A 23154-nucleotide genomic window follows, 5' to 3' on the forward strand; every position below is an offset into this window, starting at 1 on the left:
TCACCAGTCCCCTAGAACTTAGAACTATTTAAACCTAACTAAGGACATCACACATATCCATGCCCGAGGCAGGATTCGAACCTGCGACCGTAGCAGTCGCACGGTTCCGGACTGCGCGCCTAGAACCGCGAGACCACGCCGGCCAGCCGACAACGTTTTCAGCAGCATGGAGTATCAGCTCGGAGACTATCGTTGTGGTTACCCTTGACGCTGCATCACAAACAGGAGCGTTTGCGATGGCGTACTCAACGACGAACCTGGGTGTTCGAATGGAAAAACGTCATTTTCTCGGAAGAATCCAGGTTCTGTTTACAGCATCATGATGGTCGCATCCGTATTTGATGACATCGTGTTGAACGCATATTGGCCACGTGTATTCGTTATCGCCACACTGGCGTATCACCCGGCGTGATGATATGTGGTGCCATTGGTTACACGTCTCGGTCACTTCTTGTTCACATTGACGGCACTTTGAACAGTGGACGTTACATTTCAGATGTGTTACTACCCATGGCTCTACCCTTCATTCGATCCCTGCGAAACCCTAAATTTCAGCAGGATAACGCACGACCGCATGTTGCAGGTCTTGTACGGGCCTTTCTGGATGCAGAAAATGTTCGACTGCTGTCCTGGCCAGCACATTCTCCAGATCTCTCACCAATTGAAAACGTCTGGTCAATGGTGACCGAGCAACTGGTTCGTCACAATACGCCGGTCACTACTCTTGATGAACTGTGGTATCGTGTTGAAGCTGCATGGGCAGCTATACCTATACATGCCATCCAAGCTCTGCTTGACTCAATGCCCAGGCGTATCAAGGCCGTTATTACGGCCAGAGGTGGTTGTTCTGGGTACTGATTTCTCAGGATCTACGCACCCAAATTGAGTGAAAATGTAATCACATGTCAGTTCTAGTATAGTATATTTGTCCAGTGAATACCCGTTTAGCATCTGCATTTCTTCTTGGTGTAGCAATTTTAATGACCAATAGTGTACATTTCATAATTAAAGACTTGGCGACTCAGTTGTTAACATCCTGTCTGTAGGCACAGACAGATACAATACTTCTTCAAATAAAGTGTGCTAAAGTATTAGGCTGTATATCTTCGACTCAGGCAGAGTCACTTAACTATCATTTCCGAAACTCGCTGAGACTTTGTGATTGCTAAAATTTAATAGGAACCTTTCATTAGTCGCACTATTTCCAAAGGAGTATTGAGAGTGTGTGATAAGCGTCTTCGAAGAAAATTCTGTGTGTTTCTGTAACCTTTCACCGACTCTTTGCTCTATATGTCGGTAGCGTGAATATGCATGTGTAACTTAAATTATTATATGGCGATTAGCGAGCATCCTCCTCATCTGTCTAACAGATACAACTAATATACGGTTAAAAGTAAGAATTCTAACAGAAGACAGCATACTGTTAAAAACTATTTTGGTAAATTACGAGTACAAGCTACAGCCAAGGACAGCCCTCTACCAAAAGTCTATTAGTAACAGATGAAAGTGATTTTTTGCTTTAAGATGTATTAATTACGCTTATATTCCATGTTTGAATGAAACTGTATCCCTTTTGACATGGACGAAGACCCATTGATGATAGGGACTGCGGACGTCATAGGGTAAGCGGTTACGTCTCAATGGATGGAACCATGTCATGTGACTACATTGTATGCCTATGGGGATTGCAATAAAGTCGTCCGAACAACAGGCGCATGTCAGTTTCATTCATGCAGTCATCTCAAGCTTATCATTCCTTGGTATGTTTGTCGGATGTGCAGTCGGATCCTGTAATCAAACTTAAGCAGTACTTCGACTTTGCAATTGGTGGCCACCTTCAGGTGCGAAGCTGATAGAGGTGGCATGAGCCCCCTCTCATATTTCTATCTGACTCTGAGTAATTCGATTTTCCTCTCTAATTGCATGCGGTGAAAAGTTGCTATTCCTTCACACGCAGACTTCCCACGCAGCGTCTCTAGTCACCCGGGTGGTCCGGTGACAAGCGGGTTCTGCTGATCTTGAAAGGGTTAAGCCGACGGGTGTGAGGGAATCGAGTGGATGCTTTCCAGACGCCGACATTGTCATAAGAGTAGGGGCGAAACGCCCACAGGGGCCTGACGAAGCGGCTGGGCTAGAGATTCCGTTACTTCGCAGAAACTTAGTGAAAACACTTTCTGGTGGGCTACCAGCGAGGCGTGGGCATGACTTGTGTTCCCAGGCAGTCTTGGCGGGAAAATTCCCGCGTTTTCTGTAAAATCATAACTGTGATTGGCTTGCTCAGGGGATAGCTCTGTGACGTAGCAAAATCGGCGCAGAAATTGGCGTCAAGTATCTCCATTGGTGGAGTAGTAGTGCGTCGGCAATAGAGTGGAATTTTCCGCCGGTTTTCGAGTTGCTGATTGGAAGGTTTAACCACGGCCACTGTCATGGGGGGCGGGAATGTTCTGTGTTCGGCTTGTACGTGTGCTCTTGAAGGAGTCGGCTCTCGCCTTTCGGTCGGGGTAGGTTACAAGACTGAGCTCTCGCTGCTCTGGACAGCCTGCCTTCCATTGGCTGTCTACTTTCATTTAATTGTAACTGTTTGACGAAGCTGGTGAAGTTTCGACTTCAACGTAACTTTCCAAGTACAGTTGACAATTGAGCGTTCTGCGTACAAACGGCCTATGTTGTCCATCTTGAGCATTTTTGGCTAAAGTCGACTGTATCGGAGTTACTGTGTGACTTCGCTTGTTAAAATCAATCACTGTACCGTCAGTGATTGCGTAGCGAGCCTTCTTCGTCTCCCTCAGAGGCGTATTTGTGTTGCTAGGAAGTCTAGCTTGGTAATGTATGTCTGGAGCACTGGCAAGTCAGGGAAATTGCTTTGTGACAATCAGAGCTCAGCAGAGCGCGCCTGTTCCCGTCTTTTCTAACATGGTTCTGTCTTGGGTGTTCATTGTCTGAGTTCTCACTACTGTAGCAGCAATGAATGTTGGGTTGGCTGGGTGTTTCTCTTAAGATTTGAGTTGCAAGGAATTGGCTCCACATACCACTTGGTCATAAATGTCACAATCTAGTTTATAGACAACTTCACCTTCACAGCATTTATCTGAGTATCCAATTTGACGTATTGTTAATGTTTCATGTGTTTTGTTTATTACTTTGAGTTTAGTCATAATAAATCAAATTGTTATTTTCGACAGAACTTTTATTCTGCCGATCGGTAAAGCAACCCTTTCATTTCCCACTACGGTAATGAAACTTTCGTTTATCAAATTAATTTCTATCACATTAAATTATGGCAGGTGCCAAACTGTTTTCTACTCCACTTGCAGGGGCTAGCAGTGTATTTTCTTCTAGAATCTTCATATGGAAATGATGCTCTAAGTCAGCTCGCGTTTCTTCTTAATCCATGTGCAACAGCAAAAGTCGGAGTTAGAAAAAGGGGGGGGGGGGACTTAGAGCATCATTTCCATATGAAGATTCTAGAAGAAAATACACTGCTAGCCCCTGCACCTCGCAGCTGAACCTCTGAGAAGACAGACTGGTCGCCCCATGTAGGCCGCACAATAACCATGACGAGTGGTCCAGAAGCCGTAGGCGTTGCCCCTTAGCAGGTTCATGAGTAGCTAAAGTAAGTACGGGATGACTGGCGTTTGGCTAAAATCGATCGATTCGGTTGTGGTGACAGACTGGTTCGTAGCATAGTCCGAGGTCAAGGTTAGGTTGAGACATGATAATTTGTTTGCGAGTGGAAAGCCAAAGTTGTGGTAACAAACTCATTTGTAGCGTTTGGACTGTTGACCCAGCTGAACGCCATTTGTAGCGTACTCATTTTGGTTGCCCGTAGTCGAATACACAAGCAGCGCCTCCGCTGGTGAAACCTGGAAAAGCGACATACCGCATTCGAGACGACTGTCTCTCAGGCCGCTCCGACTGCGCCACTAGCATTGTGAGGCAAGACGTGGGACCCCGTTTTACTACGTACCAAGGCCACCATGGGCGGCTTCAGGTGTACGAGCTGTGGATGTCCTGTGATCCATATAAGGGTGATGTTTCAGAGGTCTCAGCAATTGAGCTTCGCATCTGAAGATGTTGATGATTTGAAGAGGCGAAATATTGAGTAAAATTGGTTTTGGGATCCAGCTGAAAACCCTCCAAACATATCATAGAGGAGCGTACGCACAAAAACCAATATTAAAATGTTTGTCTTGTAAATTACGTCTTACACTTACCGTATGTCGTTCGGAAACGTTGCATAGTATTGTGAAGAAAATTTCAGAGATTTTTTAAAAAAAGGTTCAAATGTTCAAATCTGCGTGAATTCCTAAGGGACCAACCTGCTTATGTCATCGGTCCCTAGGCTTACAAACGACTTAAACTAACTTATGCTAGGAACAACACACACACCTATGCCCGAGGGAGGAATCTAATCTCCGGCGGGAGGGCCACGCAGTTCGTGACATGACGCCCTAAACCACGCGGCCTCTCCGCGCGGCTCAATGAAGTGGTTTCTGCGGCGATTTCACTAAACAATTTTACTCTCCACAAATTAAATAAATACTGGAAATACTTTACGGTGCTGAATTTGGGAATTCATAAGAGATATTCCTTGAACTGCCCACAAGTTTTTATCGTTATAGTGCACATTCTAAACACTGATCGACGTAATGAAATTGAAGTAACGTTCACGAAGCACGATATTTAGTTCAAGTGTTAATTATAGCCAAGACTGTCGGAACAGAAGTGTGGAACAAAGCAATGCTGATACAGAATACTCAAAATATAGTTATTATGCTTTTTTTACGCTACGTGTGGTGACCCTCGCTTTGGAAATGAACGGTTAATATCTTACTGATAAGGAATATTTGTCCGGAAAATGAAGAAAAAATGTGTTGTGTAATGTTCCTGACTATCGAGCTTTATTCCAGTGTCCAAAGCCAAAATCCAAACAATATGGCCAAGTGTGAGTTCGCATGAAATATTCTATGGATACAACATAAGATGGGTATATAATAAGGACGACGAGGTTTTCAGCACAAAAAGACCAATACATGGAAAATACTGGTGACTGTTAGGGAACAAGCTAATATTCCAAGTGTTAAGAAAACTGGAATATACCCAACAAATAGTTGTGGACGCAGGGTACAAGTGCTATTCTGAAATAAAGAGAGAAATTCATGGCGGATCTCATCAACCTTTCAGAAGATTGAAGATTGCCAAAATAAAAATGATGATCCAATCGTTGAATGGAATGGTAAGTTCGGTAACTCTTTAGTGCTGTTCGAAAACAGGGTATAATGTCGCGGCATCAGGTCTCATCTTCTCTCAACATCACCTGCAACAAAACACTGCACACTACATGCACCCGTCAGTATTACGTCTTTGGAGCTATACTTCTAAATCAGTGTAAATGGTTGATGTATTTTTGATTAGAATATTTCCTTTGGCTGAAGATATTGGCTGGTATTGCTGCCAGTGGAACAGTGCAAAGCAAATATAGACTTGCTATGAATATGCAATGCCAAGGTATACAAACTGTTAACACTCTACGACATTTGCAGCCTTTTGGTGTACAAACAAAAAATAGTGTACGTAGAAGGCTTCAGCTTGCAGTCGACGTTGAAAACCGTAAATCACGACTATGTAAGAGATGAAGTAGAATGTGAAATAGAATAGAATGGAAGTGTTGATCTAAATAAAACATATGGTAACATTCAGTGGAAAAAACCTTCTAAAGCACTGAGGTTATTCGCAGTGATTCGAAAGAAAGGAGAGTGCTATTAAACTTATTCATGCACCAAGCAAAAACTACGGAATCTTCTGGAAGCATAAGCAAAGCAAATATCAGGAGAGGGAAACGTCAAGGATGTTCCTGACCGCCATACTTAATCAGCCTTATATATTTTAAGTGCAATACAAAACCCTGAATCACAAAGAAGGGTCAATATAACCAACTTACAGTGCATCAATTTTGTGTTTGACATTTGGCATTGCTAACACCGAAAACAACATGCGGAAAACATTTAATAACATGTCAAATATCTCGGAGGAGTAGCCATTACTTATTAATGTTCAGAACACTAATACCACTGTACTTACGAAAGAAAAACAAGAAGTAGCAACACATGTTACTATTGAAAGAAACAAAGTAAAGCACACCATCAACTACTTCTACCCAAGTTAAATCGATATTAATGGCAGCAGCTGCTCCGTAAAAATAGGAGGAACTGCTTCGGCTGTAGGAGCATTTGCTGACAGCTTTTAATGGAGTTTCTAACAACGAGAATTGGAAGAAGTTTATGGAAGACTGCTGGCCTTTGTCGCTAGAGGCCAAACCTTCTTTGGCCACCTCATGTTTGTCTTCAGTTTTTCTTTATGCAGTCGACATTTCTACCCGTCTGTTGGGATCATCATCAGGATGTACTGGTGTCCCGGGTTACCTCAACGACCAGTGTTATTAGTTGAAATTTTCCCAACCATTACCTTGAATAGGTTGCCGATATCCGCTTTGCTACAGTCTCACGCCATTTCGTAGACTCACACAATGCCGATGTGATCAGGAGCGTCGGAAAAAGTTTTATTTTGTTCTGACTGAAAGATGCTGTGTTCTTACCATTTTATCGAAATTTACTACTTATTCAGCCTGTAAGGCTAGAAACAAACGGTGACTTGGCTAAGTGAAATGATGGTTTCTAGTCCTTCTCTTTAATACTACATCGTTTGAAAACGGTATCTATAGGCAAACCATCACATCCTTCGCCCTTCAGCATTTCCTTAAAAAAATTCACCTACGATTCCAAGCTGTTACTGTCATTGGTATGAATGGCACGCGGAGGCAGAGTGTTGAGCACTGCTTGCTTCTGGAGCTGGAAGGTGGTGCGAAGTGGCATCTAATTACCAGTTTGCGGTTGTCGGTTTTCTATACATTTTTGCTTCCTAGAGTACTGTCAGACGTTCTACAGATCAACAGATGTAGGAACGGGAAACAAACGTTATCTTCTACCCTGAGGTGAAACTGATTTCGAATTAATGCCATATAAGACCTTATGGAATACATGACGCTCCTGTTTATTGTGCAGCGGTATAATAAACATACCTCTCATACACATGGCGGAGCAAACAAGAAGGTGTTGGTGGCGCAATGCAAACTGTTTGTTATTCAAAATGTTGTATAGAAATTCATACGAATTCATAATTCATAATTTATACTTTTTGCGTTAGTTAATTACAATTATTAGTTCTCAGTCGGTATATATGACAAATTTACAAAACTCATGTCTATACCCCTTTGCAACCTTAAATTTTACGAGTATTTAGAAATCAATTGTTAATATAGATGACATCAATGGGCTTCCAGCTTCGTTGTTTCCCACCAGAAAGGAAGTAGATACGCGGCAACGGTATGTGAGAAATACAAACAAATATGAGGAGTTCATGTATGTGGTATTTTGATAAACATGTCTCCTCTCTTGAGCTGGCTGTTTTGTTATCTGTCTATTGGCGATGACCCTCTAATAGTAGCCGAAAAAATTTCATCTAATAATCCTACTTCTTGAGAACAAGCGCAGTAAACGTCCCCTTATATAAGTGAAAGCGACACTGGTCATCGGCAGTGTTCAGCTAAACTTGAGCACCATAGGTCCTTAAAGAATATCCACCTACGGAGAGAATTTTTAGAAATATAAATCTAGACTTGGTTACTGTTTGACTGTCAAAGCTATAAACTCTTAACAGATGATGTCAAACGTTTAGAAGCAAAGAAAATGTGCATCTGAGGGAGGGTGACCAAACCAGAGGGACAGAAACGAAAACAAATTAGGTAGCATTAAAAGGGAAAGTACACAGAAAAATCATCTCAAAATCAGCACAGGAAGTAATTATCCCTTTTCGGCCTCATTCTAAGGCAAAACAGCAACTTTAAAACACAAAAAACGCGCAATACTTACTACGCTAAGTCGATGCTTGGTATCATAGACCTAGGCATATGGAAAAAAGTATTAGTGAATTACTGAGGATTCTAACGCCTTTGTAAGTAGAACGAATTGGTGGATTGCCAACTTACTAAATTGAGCACACAGGACGCTACAGAGTATGTAACCGCTGTTGATTTTCAGGATGACGTTCATTAGTAACATGTATATGCGTTTTGGCTTCATAAGAGTAAGATATAAAAAAATCTCAGAAATACGAAGCGCAGCAACATTTCACAAGACTGCGCCAACTCTCCTATTCAAGAAGTCGTGTGGGCTTAATAATTCCAGGCACAAACTGGCTCTATTTGTTCCTTGTTCCATCTATAGCACATTCTCGCGTAATCTTTCTCCTTGCAACCGCTTTCCCTAAGAGAGGGAGTAAATGGATGATTCAGTCTCAAATGTCACTGAATTTTCTCTTACCAAGACGCTGTACAATTAGTTCTGTACGCGGAAGAAACGCTTAGTGCCAAGGACTGACGTCTAACGAAAGTACTTTAATTAACTTAATGATTTAAATTCAAAACTGAAAAAATCCATATCTTTTCATTCATGTTGTAGTTCTGAGCACAAAATATTGTTTTTACACACAAATATGTTTCATCAGAGTTGTGGCATCCTAAGTGGATTTTCTTTTATTTTTCATAAATGTATACATACAGATTATACACTCCTGGAAATGGAAAAAAGAACACATTGACACTGGTGTGTCAGACCCACCATACTTGCTCCGGACACTGCGAGAGGGCTGTACAAGCAATGATCACACGCAAGACACAGCGGACACACCAGGAACCGCGGTGTTGGCCGTCGAATGGCGCTAGCTGCGTAGCATTTGTGCACCGCCGCCGTCAGTGTCAGCCAGTTTGCCGTGGCATACGGAGCTCCATCGCAGTCTTTAACACTGGTAGCATGCCGCGACAGCGTGGACGTGAACCGTATGTGAAGTTGACGGACTTTGAGCGAGGGCGTATAGTGGGCATGCGGGAGGCCGGGTGGACGTACCGCCGAATTGCTCAACACGTGGGGCGTGAGGTCTCCACAGTACATCAATGTTGTCGCCAGTGGTCGGCGGAAGGTGCACCTGCCCGTCGACCTGGGACCGGACCGCAGCGACGCACGGATGCACGCCAAGACCGTAGGATCCTACGCAGTGCCGTAGGGGACCGCACCGCCACTTCCCAGCAAATTAGGGACACTGTTGCTCCTGGGGTATCGGCGAGGACCATTCACAACCGTCTCCATGAAGCTGGGCTACGGTCCCGCACATCGTTAGGCCGTCTTCCGCTCACGCCCCAACATCGTGCAGCCCGCCTCCAGTGGTGTCGCGACAGGCGTGAATGGAGGGACGAATGGAGACGTGTCGTCTTCAGCGATGAGAGTCGCTTCTGCCTTGGTGCCAGTGATGATCGTATGCGTGTTTGGCGCCGTGCAGGTGAGCGCCACAATCAGGACTGCATACGACCGACGCACACAGAGCCAATACCCGGCATCATGGTGTCGGGAGCGATCTCCTACACTGGCCGTACACCTCTGGTGATCGTCGAGGGGGCACTGAATAGTGCACGGTACATCCAAACCGTCATTGAATCCATCGTTCTACCATTCCTAGACCGGCAAGGGAACTTGCTGTTCCAACAGGACAATGCACGTCCGCATGTATCCCGTGCCACCGAACGTGCTCTAGAAGGTGTAAGTCAACTACCCTTGCTAGCAAGATCTCCGGATCTGTCCCCCATTGAGCATGTTTGGGACTGGATGAAGCGTCGTCTCACGCGGTCTGCACGTCCAGCACGAACGCTGGTCCAACTGAGGCGCCAGGTGGAAATGGCATGGCAAGCCGTTCCGCAGGACTACATCCAGCATCTCTACGATCGTCTCCATGGGAGAATAGCAGCCTGCATTGCTGCGAAAGGTGGATATACACTGTACTAGTGCCGACATTGTGCATGCTCTGTTGCCTGTGTCTATGTGCCTGTGGTTCTGTCAGTGTGATCATGTGATGTATCTGACCCCAGGAATGTGTCAATAAAGTTTCCCCTTCCTGGGACAATGAATTCACGGTGTTCTTATTTCAATTTCCAGGAGTGTATTTAAGCTAGGAAATATGTTACATTGGATTTTGTTGTTATTTACATTCATCATGTTTTTCCACTCTAACCTTGTCCTGTAATTATACGCCTATGACATAAAGTATGAAAGTGTGAAATTAAGTATGTTCCATCTATGATGGATGCATAATTTCTAATGTGCCCATGTTGTCACCTATTAGTCGTACTTACTGTAAAATAAATATTTCAGAAATGGAATGAAATTGCTTGTACTGGATAGATTTATTGTAACTTCCAGAGAGAGACTCGGAATGTGTAAACCAAACGCCACCATCATCTCTTAACTTTAGACTTATATGCGCAAAGAAGGCACAAAGACGCTGCAAATGAAATATGAATATCAAAAAAGTTGAAAGACTATGAACTAAAGAAAATAAAGAACTACAAAAGTATTTACATTCCTTGCTCGATCCCGTAAAAGTTCCGAATACGGTTTTCGTTTGCTGTGGCTTCCTTGGGATTACTGCAGGTAATTCGATCTGCTTTTCGGTTGAGACTGTTAAGTAAGGAGAGAGGTAACGTTGAGGCTGGGTGCGTCGGCCACAGCGTTCTTGAAGTCCGCATACTGGCAACAGTAGGAGTAACCCTTCTTTTTGTCCCTCCGGTCATTGGCCGTCCAGCTTATCCAGCTGATCCTGGAGCATACGTCTCTGCAGATGTAGTAGTCAGAGCCAGGCCTCTCAATGTACGGATTGTTTACACCCAGGAACACAACAGCTCTCTTAGTGTCCTCTCTGTACACAATCTTCCAGAAGAGCTTCGGTACTGGGATGTAGTTTCTGCCTTTAGTATAAAGATATAAATAAGTCTCGACTTTGTTCACGTTGGGCAGCGTTGTGATGCCGTGCGTACCCGTGTATATTTCCAGGTTGACGCTGTTTGTTGCAGCATAGGAACGTACATCTCCCTCCATGGTGTTCCAGTTGCCACCGTTGAACGTCTGCCACTGCGGCGCAGCGTTCACATACAAAAACGTGGCGTACTCCTGCGCGCCGAGAGAAAAATCAGATTTAGCAGCGAGGTGTCCTTTGGAAAGGAAGTAGTCGGTGTTTCGAGAAATGTACTCGGACCCCAGCTTAGGGTCCCCCAGCAGTTTGCCGACCGTCACCATCTGCGTCGCTCTTTCGTACTGTTTGTCCATGTCAATAGTGCCGAAGAACCTGCCGTTCAACCACTTTTTTGGCCTGGGGAAACCGGCCTGGCTGCCCCCTATTTCGCGGACCATCGTGAAGTGGTCGTACACCGTCCTGTAGGAGCGAGTGTCGAAGCAGGCGTCGATGAGCGTGTAGAAGTCGGGGCCGACCTGAAAGCCCAGCTGGATCTCCTGATACTGACTTCTGCTGCCGCACGATCTTTCCGGATTCCTCTCCGATGGCATCGGCTGGGACACGCATCCTAAATCACTGAAGTTGAAGGCCGTACCGCCGATGGTGAAGGTGGTGCCGGAGAAGCAGGTCGCTGTCGCCAGCCGCTGTTTCCTGTTCTCGATGACGCTGTCGGGACATGCGACGATGATCTGCTGGTTCTTTCTGAGCAAGATCTTCCCCGAGGAGTCCGGCGTCACGAAGCCATGCACGTCTTTGCTGCCTCCGGGCTTGAGCAGCAGCGGCTGAGGGTAGGGCATCTTGGAGTTCTTTACGTCCACCGAACAGCCTGTAATTTGAATAGAAATGTCATTTTAATTGCACTGATAAGTTAGCTTCACAACAGGCTGGAAAAAGATTACAATATACTCGTACAATGCTGTCAAAGTATTTGCACAGAGTAATTCGCAGTTTGAAATGGAATCCAAACTGATCTTTCCCAAGTTCGGCTTCTGCCAGCTTTTCCATTCGTCTGTATAGAATTTGTGTTAGTAATTTGCAGCCGTGACTTATTAAACTGATAGTTCGGTAATTTTCACATTTCTCAACACCTGCTTCCTTTGGGATTGGAACTATTATATTCTTCTTGCCGTCTGGGGATATTTCGCCTGTCTCATACAGCCTGTCTCATACATCTTGCTCACCAGATGCAAGAGTTTTGAGAGGTCTAGCTCTCCCGCGACTATCAGTAGTTCTAATGGAATTTTGTCTACTTCCGGGGCCGTGTTTCGACTTAGGTCTTTCAGTACTCTGTCAAACTCTTCACGCAGTATCATATCTCTCACTTCATTTTCATCTACATCCTCTTCCATCTCCATAATATTGTCCTCAAGTACATCACCCTTGTATAGACTCTTTATATATTCCTTCCACCTTTCTGCTTACTTTACTATGCTTTTGGGTTTCCATCTGAGCTCTTGATATTCAGACAAGTGGCTCTCTTTTCTCCAAAGGTCTCTTTAATTTTGCTGTAGGCAGTACCTATCTTACCCCTAGTGATTTATGCCTCTACATCCTTACATCTGTGCTCTAGCCAAGAAACTACGCTCACGTAATTTCAACAGTAATCCATGCTAGGCTTTGTCTTAGTTACAGCCGCTGTAGTTGAACATCTCCGCGATTCATTGCGATTGTTAAACGAATCTGTTACGAAAAGCACTGCTCTTCTGTAGGTGTTCTCTGTATTACTGTCATACTGTACATGTGCTGGGTCCCACAGTGTCGAGAAATATTGAAGTGTCAGTCAAGTAAATAACTTCCTTCCTGGCGGAACCACAGCTCCTAGACGTAGCCCAATGTGTCAGTGTGGTATCTACCTTACCTAGATTAGTTTCATGTGGTTGTTACACTTTAACCTGATTCGTATCTTCCTAGACATTGGTTGGATGTGACTGCTTCCAACGCGTGTTAGGCAGTCTTGTAATCTGATAATAATGCTCATTACTTTACATTTGTTTACGTTGAGGATCAACTGCCAGTCCCCGTACCAAGTAACGATCCTACGCAGGTCTGCTGAGGGAATTAGATTAGGAAATGAGACACTTAAAGTGGGAGATGACTTTTGCTATTTGGGAAGCAAAATAACTGATGATGGTCGAAGTAGAGAGGATATAAATTTTAGACTGGCAATGGTAAGGAACGCATTTCTGAAGAAGAGAAATTTGTTAACATCGGGTATAAATTTAAGTGTCAGGAAGTCGTTTTCGAAAGTATTTGTATGGAGTGTAGCCATGTATGGAAGTGAAGCTTTCTAAATGTGGTGCTACAAAAGAATGCTGAGGATTAGATTGGTAGATCACATAACTAGTGAGGAGGTAGTGAATAGAATTGTGGAGAAGAGAAATTTGTGGCACAACTTGACTAGAAGAAGGGATCGGTTGGTAGGACATTTTCTGAGGCATCAAGGGATAACCAATTTCGTATTGGAGGGCAGCGTAGATGGTAAAAATCGTAGATGGAGACCAAGAGATGAATAAACTAAACAGATTCAGAAGAATGTAGGTTGCAGTAGGTACTGGGAGATGAAAAAGCTTGCACAGGATTGAGTAGCATGGAGAGCTGCATCAAACCAGTCTCTGGACTGAAGACCACAACAACAACAACAACAGTTTCTTAGAAGAGTCAACCTACGTACTACTTCTTGCTACCTGTATCACTCGAAAATGGCTTGAATATCGAGTTAGAGGCATCCAAACTCACACGGAAGCTTGGTAACAATCGTTCTTCCCGCTTACTATTTGCGACTACAACAGGAAAGCGGGAAGAGTTAATGGTACACAAAGTACCAGCGCCGTACACCATAAGGTAGCTTCTGGAGTACAACCGCAAATGTAGATGTAAATGAGGAATAGATGGACAGGAGAAAAAAATGGAAGAGTAATCTAAACTGGTGTTTCAAAAGTAAGTTTACATTGAGCTTCGGTTCCCAGTTTGGACTTAAGGCATATAGACACGGACGGTAATGGAAAATGTTGGGGTCAGCACTGTACCTGCGTGTGTCTGCGGGGAGGCGTGTCCAGCCATGGCGAGAAGTGCCAGCAGCAGCAGGGCGGCCATCGTGGAGTTCTTCGGACTGGAGAGGCCACCCGTCGCCACCCGCTTATATTGCGGCGCGTGCCTGCTGTCGGGTAAAATTTCCGCAAGTGGCCTGAAGAAACCACTTCTGGATGCTGAGTGGACCTGGAAGGACCCACGGAAGCTGACTTCCTCAAATTTCGTCACATTGTAGAAGCAGCTTTCGCAAGTTAGACAAAACGGTTCCTAGTTCCTTGTTGCTGCAAGTTTTTGAGACACTTGCAGAAGTTTTGTGTGGACTCCACGTACTTCCAGTATTGTAGCACGTGTGGACCAGTGAAGAAACGTAGTGGTTAATCCATCCATATACTGTGTGAAACACACAATGCATGGTTTTCAGAAGTAGGATTAAGAACACGACACATTGTAAAATATTGCTGTGGAGTTTGAAACCACACATCCGGAAACAGGTAAAAAAATTCACAATTTGCTACTCAGTATCTCCAGGCAACTGAAAAAGTGTTGAAACGGAAAACTATACAAAGTGCAGATGATGTGCATAGAGCTAAATGGGATTTATTTGATTCCATTATACTTATGTTTCACGACTACACACCAAGGGAAAGAGACGAAAACTGGATGAGTGAAGTAGAATTAATGTTCACCGAAAATGCTTAATTTTACAAATGTATTTATGTTTACAGCCACATAATAAATCATCTGAAATTCCGCCTTTCCGGTCCTCCATATTGTGAGGTAAAATAATCTGTAAATTCATTTCGCTCTTCCTTGGCTGATTGTGGTCAGTTATGTATGTTTCCGAGTTCATGTTGTATATATGTTTCCATCCATGTGTGTTTGACCTATACTCTTTGAGTTCGTAAATCTTGACAATCAAGCGTGCCAAGTGGAGCATAAATGGAATTCCTACTCTCCTCTGTTACTAAAATATTCTGGAGAGCACAAACCGCTCTGAAAATTTATGGGCTTAGAAGAATTTGCGTTAGTATTGAAAACGTGTGTATATAAGTTCCAAAATTTTTAAACGTATTTAAAACCTTCGATTTTGCATTGTTTGACCCCTTAAAATACACATTTATGAAGTCCTAACCTTTTTAAGGGGTCAAACAACGCAAAATACAGTGTTTAAAACATGTTTGAAAATTTCCGGACGTATACACTTTTTATCAAAGAACGCAAATTATTTTAAACCCAGAAATTGTCAAAGCGATTTGTGCTGTGCAAATCTTTCTAGTAACAGACGAGAGTAAAAATTCCATTTATTACCCGCTTAATTGTCAAGATTTACAAACTCGAAGAGACTGGCGCAAACATCTATATATGTGTGGGGCAAGAGCGAACAATTTTCTCCCCTTCCAACGCCGCGTCTGGAATCTGGACTGAGAAATTTTATTTACTAAGTGGGTAACCATCAATTCTCAAGGATATTGAAAAATTTTTTGTGCAGCTTGTTAGCATTTCTTAAGAGAAGATTGAAGTAATAGTTTACATCAAATAAAAATATGTAGAAACTACAGAAAACTTGAAATCCTGCATCCCAAGCGGGATGACGTAGACGCTGACTTTTTTCTTGTGAGTGTCTATAACGGTATGATCTCCGTACACACTATCTACACTTTTTGGAAAATACCATATATTTTCAAAACCAGTAGTGGTTTGTTAACATTCTGTTCCGGAAAACATACTCAGTGACACAGAAGAAATAAGGTAAACTGTGAAAGGAAAGAAAAAAACGATGGAAATACCGACCCTGTTCTTAACAGGCCAACTGAAACAATGGACAGCGCAAGTGATCGGCATCAGGTTTTTGGGTATTACAACACGGACACAATTTCAATTCCTTTGACTGTGGCAATAAATTAGATTCCGTACTCTATAATGGCAGTCCTCTTCGAACGAGCTGTTAGGTGGAACAATGCTGGAGGCTGAGTAATGTTTTGGCGCCATATTCTATAGAAACAGCTGTACAAAAATAAAAAATCCAAACAGTCTATTTTGGGTACATACTGATGCCTACAAAAAATGGAATATAAAATACTTCCCACTTGTAGTAACTCTCTGTGATGACGAAGATGGAACAGCAAATTACCTATTACAATTTTTTGAAGAACTGGATGACACATCAGAGTCTGATACGAATATTACTATCAAAACATTTGAAATATTGCGTTTGGAGCTAATTAATGTTGTTGCATATACTTCTCTCAGTGCTTTGGTCAGTTATGGTCACACCTGCTCCGTGTTTCAGAAGTTGCAAAACCTGAATTGAAATATCCTTAAAGCTAACTACAGTTGTCATGTCTCGCATAATACAGTGATATACTGTGTGAAATTATTGTCTTTGGATGTTGAAAGTCTCGTGCTAAAGATCTTTGGTGAATTTTCATTGAATGCTGATAGGGTGGAGGCGATTATAGAACACTTTGCTTTTGTTAATCAAGATATCATGCCGTTCTTCGCCATATAACAGTCAGGTGCGCAACTTTACTGCCAACTGTGGAAAGAGCTGGAAAGTGATCAAAATGTATTTCTGCCAAGAAGGTGTAATTAGTGCCATAGGCTTATTTGGTCTTTTGTCGCTAGTGAGAAAAGTGGAGTGCCAGAGTCTGCGTTTATTTTGTACATTATTTATTAAAGTTATTTCAGAAACGTATTGAAGTTCTGTTATCCAAACACTACATCCTGTAGAATAGTGTAATATTATGATTAAATTAAAAGAGGTTATTGATCCAAGTATGAACATTGTTTCTTTGGAGCCAAAGCTAATCAAGAAATGAAAAAACAAAATGAGATTGAGCGAAACAAATTCAAGAATGAAGCTCTTGTAACCTAACAAAGAGCCAAAATTTATCTTAAAAACTGGTTTAACTGCGAAAACTCTTCTTTTAAGATCTGCAGTTATATGGATGTATGGAATGTAGGTCCTGCATATTTAAAAAGCACCAAACCAAAATTGATAAACATAGTTCGTAGAAATAGATTCGTATACAAAATAAAGTTTTACAACAAAATGCGGCCTCATGTAACAATGTCTGTGTGAAAAGAGTCTTCAGTCAAATGAAACACTTATGGTCTCACGCTAGAAACAATTTGAGTGCCGATGTGGTAAAAGCAGAAGTTTGCCAATCATCATCATCATCATTTAAGACTGATTATGCCTTTCAGCGTTCAGTCTGGAGCATAGCCCCCTTATAAAATTCCTCCAAGATCCCCTATTCAGTGCTAACATTGGTGCCTCTTCTGATGTTAAACCTATTACTTCAAAATCATTCTTAACCGAATCCAGGTACCTTCTCCTTGGTCTACCCCGACTCCTCCTACACTCTACTGCTGAACACATGTGTCTCTTGGGTAACCTTGCTTCTCCTATGCGTGTAACATGACCCTACCATCTAAACCTGTTCGCCCTGACTGCTACATCTATAGAGTTCATTCCCAGTTTTTCTTTGATTTCCTCATTGTGCACACCCTCCTGCCATTGTTCCCATCCACTAGTACCCGCAATCATCCTAGCTACTTTCATATCCGTAACCTCAACCTTGTTGATAAGGTAACCTGAATCCACCCAGCTTTCGCTCCCATACAACAAAGTTGGTTTAAGGATTGAACGGTGCACAGATAACTTAGTCTTGGTACTGACTTCCTTCTTGCAGAAGAGAGTAGATCGTAGCTGAGCGCTCACTGCATTAGCTTTGCTATACCTCGCTTCCAGTTCTTTCACTATGTTGCCATCCTGTGAGAATATACATCCTAAGTACTTGAAACCGTCCACCTGTTCTAACTTTGTTTCTCCTATTTGGCACTCAATCCGTTTATATTTCTTTCCCACAGACATTACTTTCGTTTTGGAGATGCTAATCTTCATACCATACATAGTCCTTACATTTCTGATCTAGCTCTGCAATATTACTTTGCAAACATTCAATCGAACCTGCCATCACAACTAAGTCATCCGCATATGCAAGACTGCTTATTTTGTGTTCACATATCTTATTCTCACCCAGCCAGTCTATTGTTTTAAACATATGATCCATAAATAATATGAACAACAGTGGAGACAGGTTGCAACCTTGTCTTACCCCTGAAACTACTCTGAACCATGAACTCATTTTACCGTCAACTCTAACTGCTGCCTGACTATCCATGTAAAGACCTTTAATTGCTTGCAAAAGTTTGCCTCCTATTCCATAATCTCGTAGAACAGACAATAACTAGCTCCTAGGAACCCAGTCATATGCCTTTTCTAGACCTATAAAACATAGATACATTTCCCTGTTCCACTCATAACAATTCTCCATTATTTGCCGGAAGCTAAAGATCTGGTCCTGACAACCTCTAAAAGGCTTAAACCCACACTGATTTTCATCCGATTGGTCCTCAACTAATACTCGCACTTTCCTTTCAACAATACCTGAGAAGATTTTACCCACAACGCTGATTAAAGAGATCCCTCTGTAGTTGTTACAATCTTTTCTGTTTCCATGTTTAAAGATTGGTGTGATTACTGCTTTTGTCCAGTCTGATGGAATCTGTCCCGACTCCCAGGCCATTTCAATTATCCTGTGTAGCCATTTAAGACCTAACATTCCACTGTATTTGATGAGTTCCGACTTAATTTCATCCACCCCAGCAGCTTTATTGCACTGCAATATATTGACCATTTTCTCCACTTCCTCAAATGTGATCCTATTTCCATCATCATTCATATCCCATTCTACCTCGAAATCTGCAACATTACTGATCGTATTTTCACCTACATTGAGCAACTCTTCAATATATTACCTCCATCTGCCCAAGGCATCCACAGGAAACACCAACAGTTTTTCTGACCTGTCCGAAATACTTGTCATTTCCTTCTTACCTCCCTTTCGAAGACTGCTAATTACACTCCAGAATGGTTTTCCATCAGCTTGACCCACAGTCTCCAACCTGTTTCCAAAGTCTTCCCAAGATTTCTTTTTGGATGCTGCAATTATCTGTTTGGCTTTGTTTCTTTCTTCAAAATAACTTTCTCTGTCTATCTGAGTTCTAGTATGTAGCCATTTTTGATACGCCTTCTTTTTCGTTTTACAGGCTGCCTTGACTGTGTCATTCCACCAAGCTGTTTGCTTCATCCTGCTTTTACACACTACTATTCTAAGGCACTCTTTAGCCACTTCTAGTACTGTTGGTAAATCCTGTGGGTTCCTTGGGCAGATGGAGGGAGTATATTGAAGAGTTGCTCAATGTAGGTGAAAATACGATCAGTAATGTTTCAGATTTCGAGGTAGAATGGGATAGGAATGATGATGGAAATAGGATCACATTTGCGAAAATAGTCAATAGATTGCAGTGCAATAAAGCAGCTGGGGTGGATGAAATTAAGTCGGAACTCATCAAATACAGTGGAATGTCATACTTGGAAAAGGCCGGGAGTTACGGGAAGATTTCAATTAGATCACATAATGGTCAGACAGAGATTCCGAAATCAGATACTGGATTGTAAGGCGTACCCAGGGGCAGATATAGACTCAGATCACAATATAGTAGTAATGAAGAGTAAGCTGAAGTTCAAGACATTAGTCAGGAAGAATCAATACGCTAAGAAGTGGAATACGGAAGTTCTAAGGAATGATGAGGTACGTTTGAAGTTCTCTGACGCTATAGATACATCAATAAGGAATCGCGCAGTAGGCAACACAGTTGAAGAGGAATGGACGTCTCTGAAATGGGCCATCACAGAAGTTGGGAAGGAAAACATAGGTACAAAGAAGGTAGCTGCGAAGAAACCATGGGTAACAGAAGAAATACTTCAGTTGATTGATGAAAGGAGGAAGTACAAACATGTTCCGGGAAAATCAGGAATACAGAAATACAAGTCGCTGAGGAATGAAATAAATAGGAAGTTCAGAGAAGCGAAGACGAAATGGCTGCAGGAAAAATGTGAAGACATCGAAAAAGATATAATTGTCGGAAGGACAGACTCAGCATACAGGAAAGTCAAAACAACCTTTGGTGACATTAAAAGCAACGGTGGTAACATTAAGAGTGCAACGGGAATTCCACGGTTAAATGCAGAGGAGAGAGCAGATAGGTGGAAAGAATACATTGAAAGCCTCTATGAGGGTGAAGATTTGTCTGATGTGATAAAGGAAGAAACAGAAGTCAATTTAGAAGAGATAGGGGATCCAGTATTAGAATCGGAATTTAAAAGAGCTTTGGAGGACTTACGGTCAAATAAGGCAGAAGGGATAGATAACATTCCATCAGAATTTCTAAAATCGTTAGGGGAAGTGGCAACAAAACGACAATTCACGTTAGTGTGTAGAATATATGAGTCTGGCGACATACCATCTGACTTACGGAAAAGCATCATCCACACAATTCCGAAGACGGCAAGAGCTGACAAGTGCGAGAATTATCGCACAATCAGCTTAACAGCTCATGCATCGAAGCTGCTTACAAGAATAATATACAGAAAAATGGAAAAGAAAATTAAGAATGCGCTAGATGACGATCAGTTTGGCTTTAGGAAAAGTAAAGGCACGAGAGAGGCAATTCTGACGTTACGGCTAATAATGGAAGAAAGGCTAAAGAAAAATCAAGACACGTTCATAGGATTTGTCGACCTGGAAAAAGCGTTCGTCAATATAAAATGGTGCAAGCTCTTCAAGATTCTGAAAAAAGTAGGGGTAAGCTATAGGGAGAGACGGGTCATATACAATATGTACAACAACCAAGAGGGAATAATAAGAGTGGACGATCAAGAACGAAGTGCTCGTATTAAGAAGGGAGTAAGACAAGGCTGTAACCTTTCGCCCCTACTCTTCAATCTGTAGATCAAGGAAGCAATGATGGAAATAAAAGAAAGGTCCAGGAGTGGAATTAAAATACAAGATGAAAGGATATCAATGATACGATTCGCTGATGACATTGCTATCCTGAGCGAAAGTGAAGAAGAATTAAATGATCTGCTGAACGGAATGAACAGTATGGTTTGAGAGTAAATCGGAGAGAGACGAAGGTAATGAGAAGTAGTAGAAATGAGAACAGCGAGAAACTTAACATCAGGATTGATGGTCACGAAGTCAATGAAGTTAAGGAATTCTGCTACCTAGGCAGTAAAATAACCAATGACGGACGGAGCAAGGAGGACATCAAAAGCAGACTCGCTATGGCAAAAAAGGCAATTCTGCCCAAGAGAAGTCTACTAATATCAAATACCGGCCTTAATTTGAGGAAGAAATTTCTGAAGATGTACGTCTGGAGTACAGCATTGTATGGTAGTGAAACATGGACTGTGGGAAAACCGGAACAGAAGAGAATCGAAGCATTTGAGATGTGGTGCTATAGACGAATGTTGAAAATTAGGTGGACTGATAAGGTAAGGAATGAGGAGGTTCTACGCAGAATCGGAGAAGAAAGGAATATGTGGAAAACACTGATAAGGAGAAGGGACAGGATGCTAGGACATCTGCTAAGACATGAGGGAATGACTTCCATGGTACTAGAGGGAGCTGTAGAGGGCAAAAACTGTAGAGGAAGACAGAGATTGGAATACGCCAAGCAAATAATTGAGGACGTAGGTTGCAAGTGCTACTCTGAGATGAAGAGGTTAGCACAGGAAAGGAATTCGTGGCGGGCCGCATCAAACCAGTCAGTAGACTGATGACCAAAAAAAAGGTACTGTGTCCCTGTACCTTGTCCATTCATTTTTCAATTACTGTAATTGACTACATTCAACTAACTGGTACCTTTCTGAGATCGCTGTTATGTACTTGTGCCTGATTTCCTTATCCTGAAGTTTCTCCACTCTTATACTGCTACATATGGACCTGACCTCCTGCACTTTCGGCCTCACAATCTCAATTTCACTGCAGATTAAATAATGATCAATGTCATCAAAGAATCCCCTGAATACACGTGTGTCCCTCACAGCCTTCCTGAATTCCTGATCTGTTATTATGTAGTCAATGACATCTGGTTCCCCTGCTTTCCCAAGTATACCGGTGAATGTTCTTATTTTAAAAAAAAGAGTTTGTGATTACTAAGCCCATACTGGCACAGAAATCCAAGAGTTGTTTACCGTTCCTGTTGGCCTCCATATCCTCTCCAAATTTACCCATAACCTTTTCATACCCTTCTGTTCGATTTCCAATCCTGGCGTTAAAATCACCCATGAGCAGAACACTGTCCTTGTCCTTTACTCTAACAACTACATCACTGAGTGCCGCATAAAAACTATCCATCTTATCTTGATCTGTCCCTTCACAATGCGAATATACTGACACAATCTTATTTTTCTTGCTAGACACAGTCAAATCTATCCACATCATTCGTTCGTTTACATACCTTATTGCAACTACGCTGGATTCCATTTCTTTCCTGATGTAAAGCCCTACACTCCACTGTGCTATTCCTGCTTTGACTCCTGACAGGTAGACCTTGTATTTTCCCACTTCCTCTTCTTTCTCACCCCTTACCCGAATGTCACTGACGGCTAAAACGTCCAGCCCCATCTTACTTGCAGCCTCTGCCAGCTCTACCTTCTTCCCAGAGTAGCCCCCATTGATTTAAATAGCTCCCCATCTCATTACCAATTGTTTGCCAAGTCGTATCTTAGGAGTCCCTGATTTGTCAGTTAGAGGTGGGACTCCGTCACCTCCAAAGATCCGAGGCATTTTGCTCTGAATGTTGCCAGCATCATATTTAAAGTGCCAGGGAAGCAGGTTGCTAGCCTTACTTGCCCCGAGTCCCATTGGGTTTTACCCCTAACGGTTGAGCGACTAACCGGTGGATTTGATTGTCTTTGCCGTATGAGCACAAAGGTGACCACGACTCAGAATATGTCCGAGATGCCCAGCCTTATTCCAAAGTAACTGGTATCCCGACAGTCGGGACCACTTACTTTGCCACTCATACGTTGCCCGTGGTTCATGAACTAGGACATGACTACGGGAACCTACACCATGTTTTCCAAATGCTACAATTTTCATCGAACAACTAGAAGTTGCGGTCTGTAACTAGCAATAAAGTGTATAACTTTAATGCTTACTATGTTTTGTATTGTTTTCACCCGCAGCCCTAAGCGCAGCAAATCCTTTCGCCGGGAAATGTTCGAAAATTTTGTCAGTCGGGGGACCTGTAGGGAACATTCACACTTTTATAGTTTTAAATAATGACAATATTTTAAATAAGTGTAGTAGCTGG

The 23154-nt window shown here is 42.5% G+C and overlaps 1 protein-coding gene across 1 annotated transcript in view; it reads right to left on the reverse strand.

The window, feature by feature from the left end:
* LOC126346362 (uncharacterized) overlaps positions 1–23154 on the reverse strand; it is a 142245-nt gene that overhangs the window by 63160 nt on the left and 55931 nt on the right. The window contains exons 3-4 of the mRNA XM_050002183.1: positions 13920–14050; positions 10567–11719 (exon numbers count right to left, since the gene is read on the reverse strand). Coding sequence (XP_049858140.1) covers positions 10567–11719; positions 13920–14050 — 1284 coding nt within the window. The remainder of the gene's footprint in view (positions 1–10566; positions 11720–13919; positions 14051–23154) is intronic.

The sequence above is a fragment of the Schistocerca gregaria genome, chromosome 1 (assembly GCF_023897955.1).
Source record: "Schistocerca gregaria isolate iqSchGreg1 chromosome 1, iqSchGreg1.2, whole genome shotgun sequence".
NCBI classification, from domain to species: Eukaryota; Metazoa; Arthropoda; class Insecta; order Orthoptera; family Acrididae; genus Schistocerca; species Schistocerca gregaria.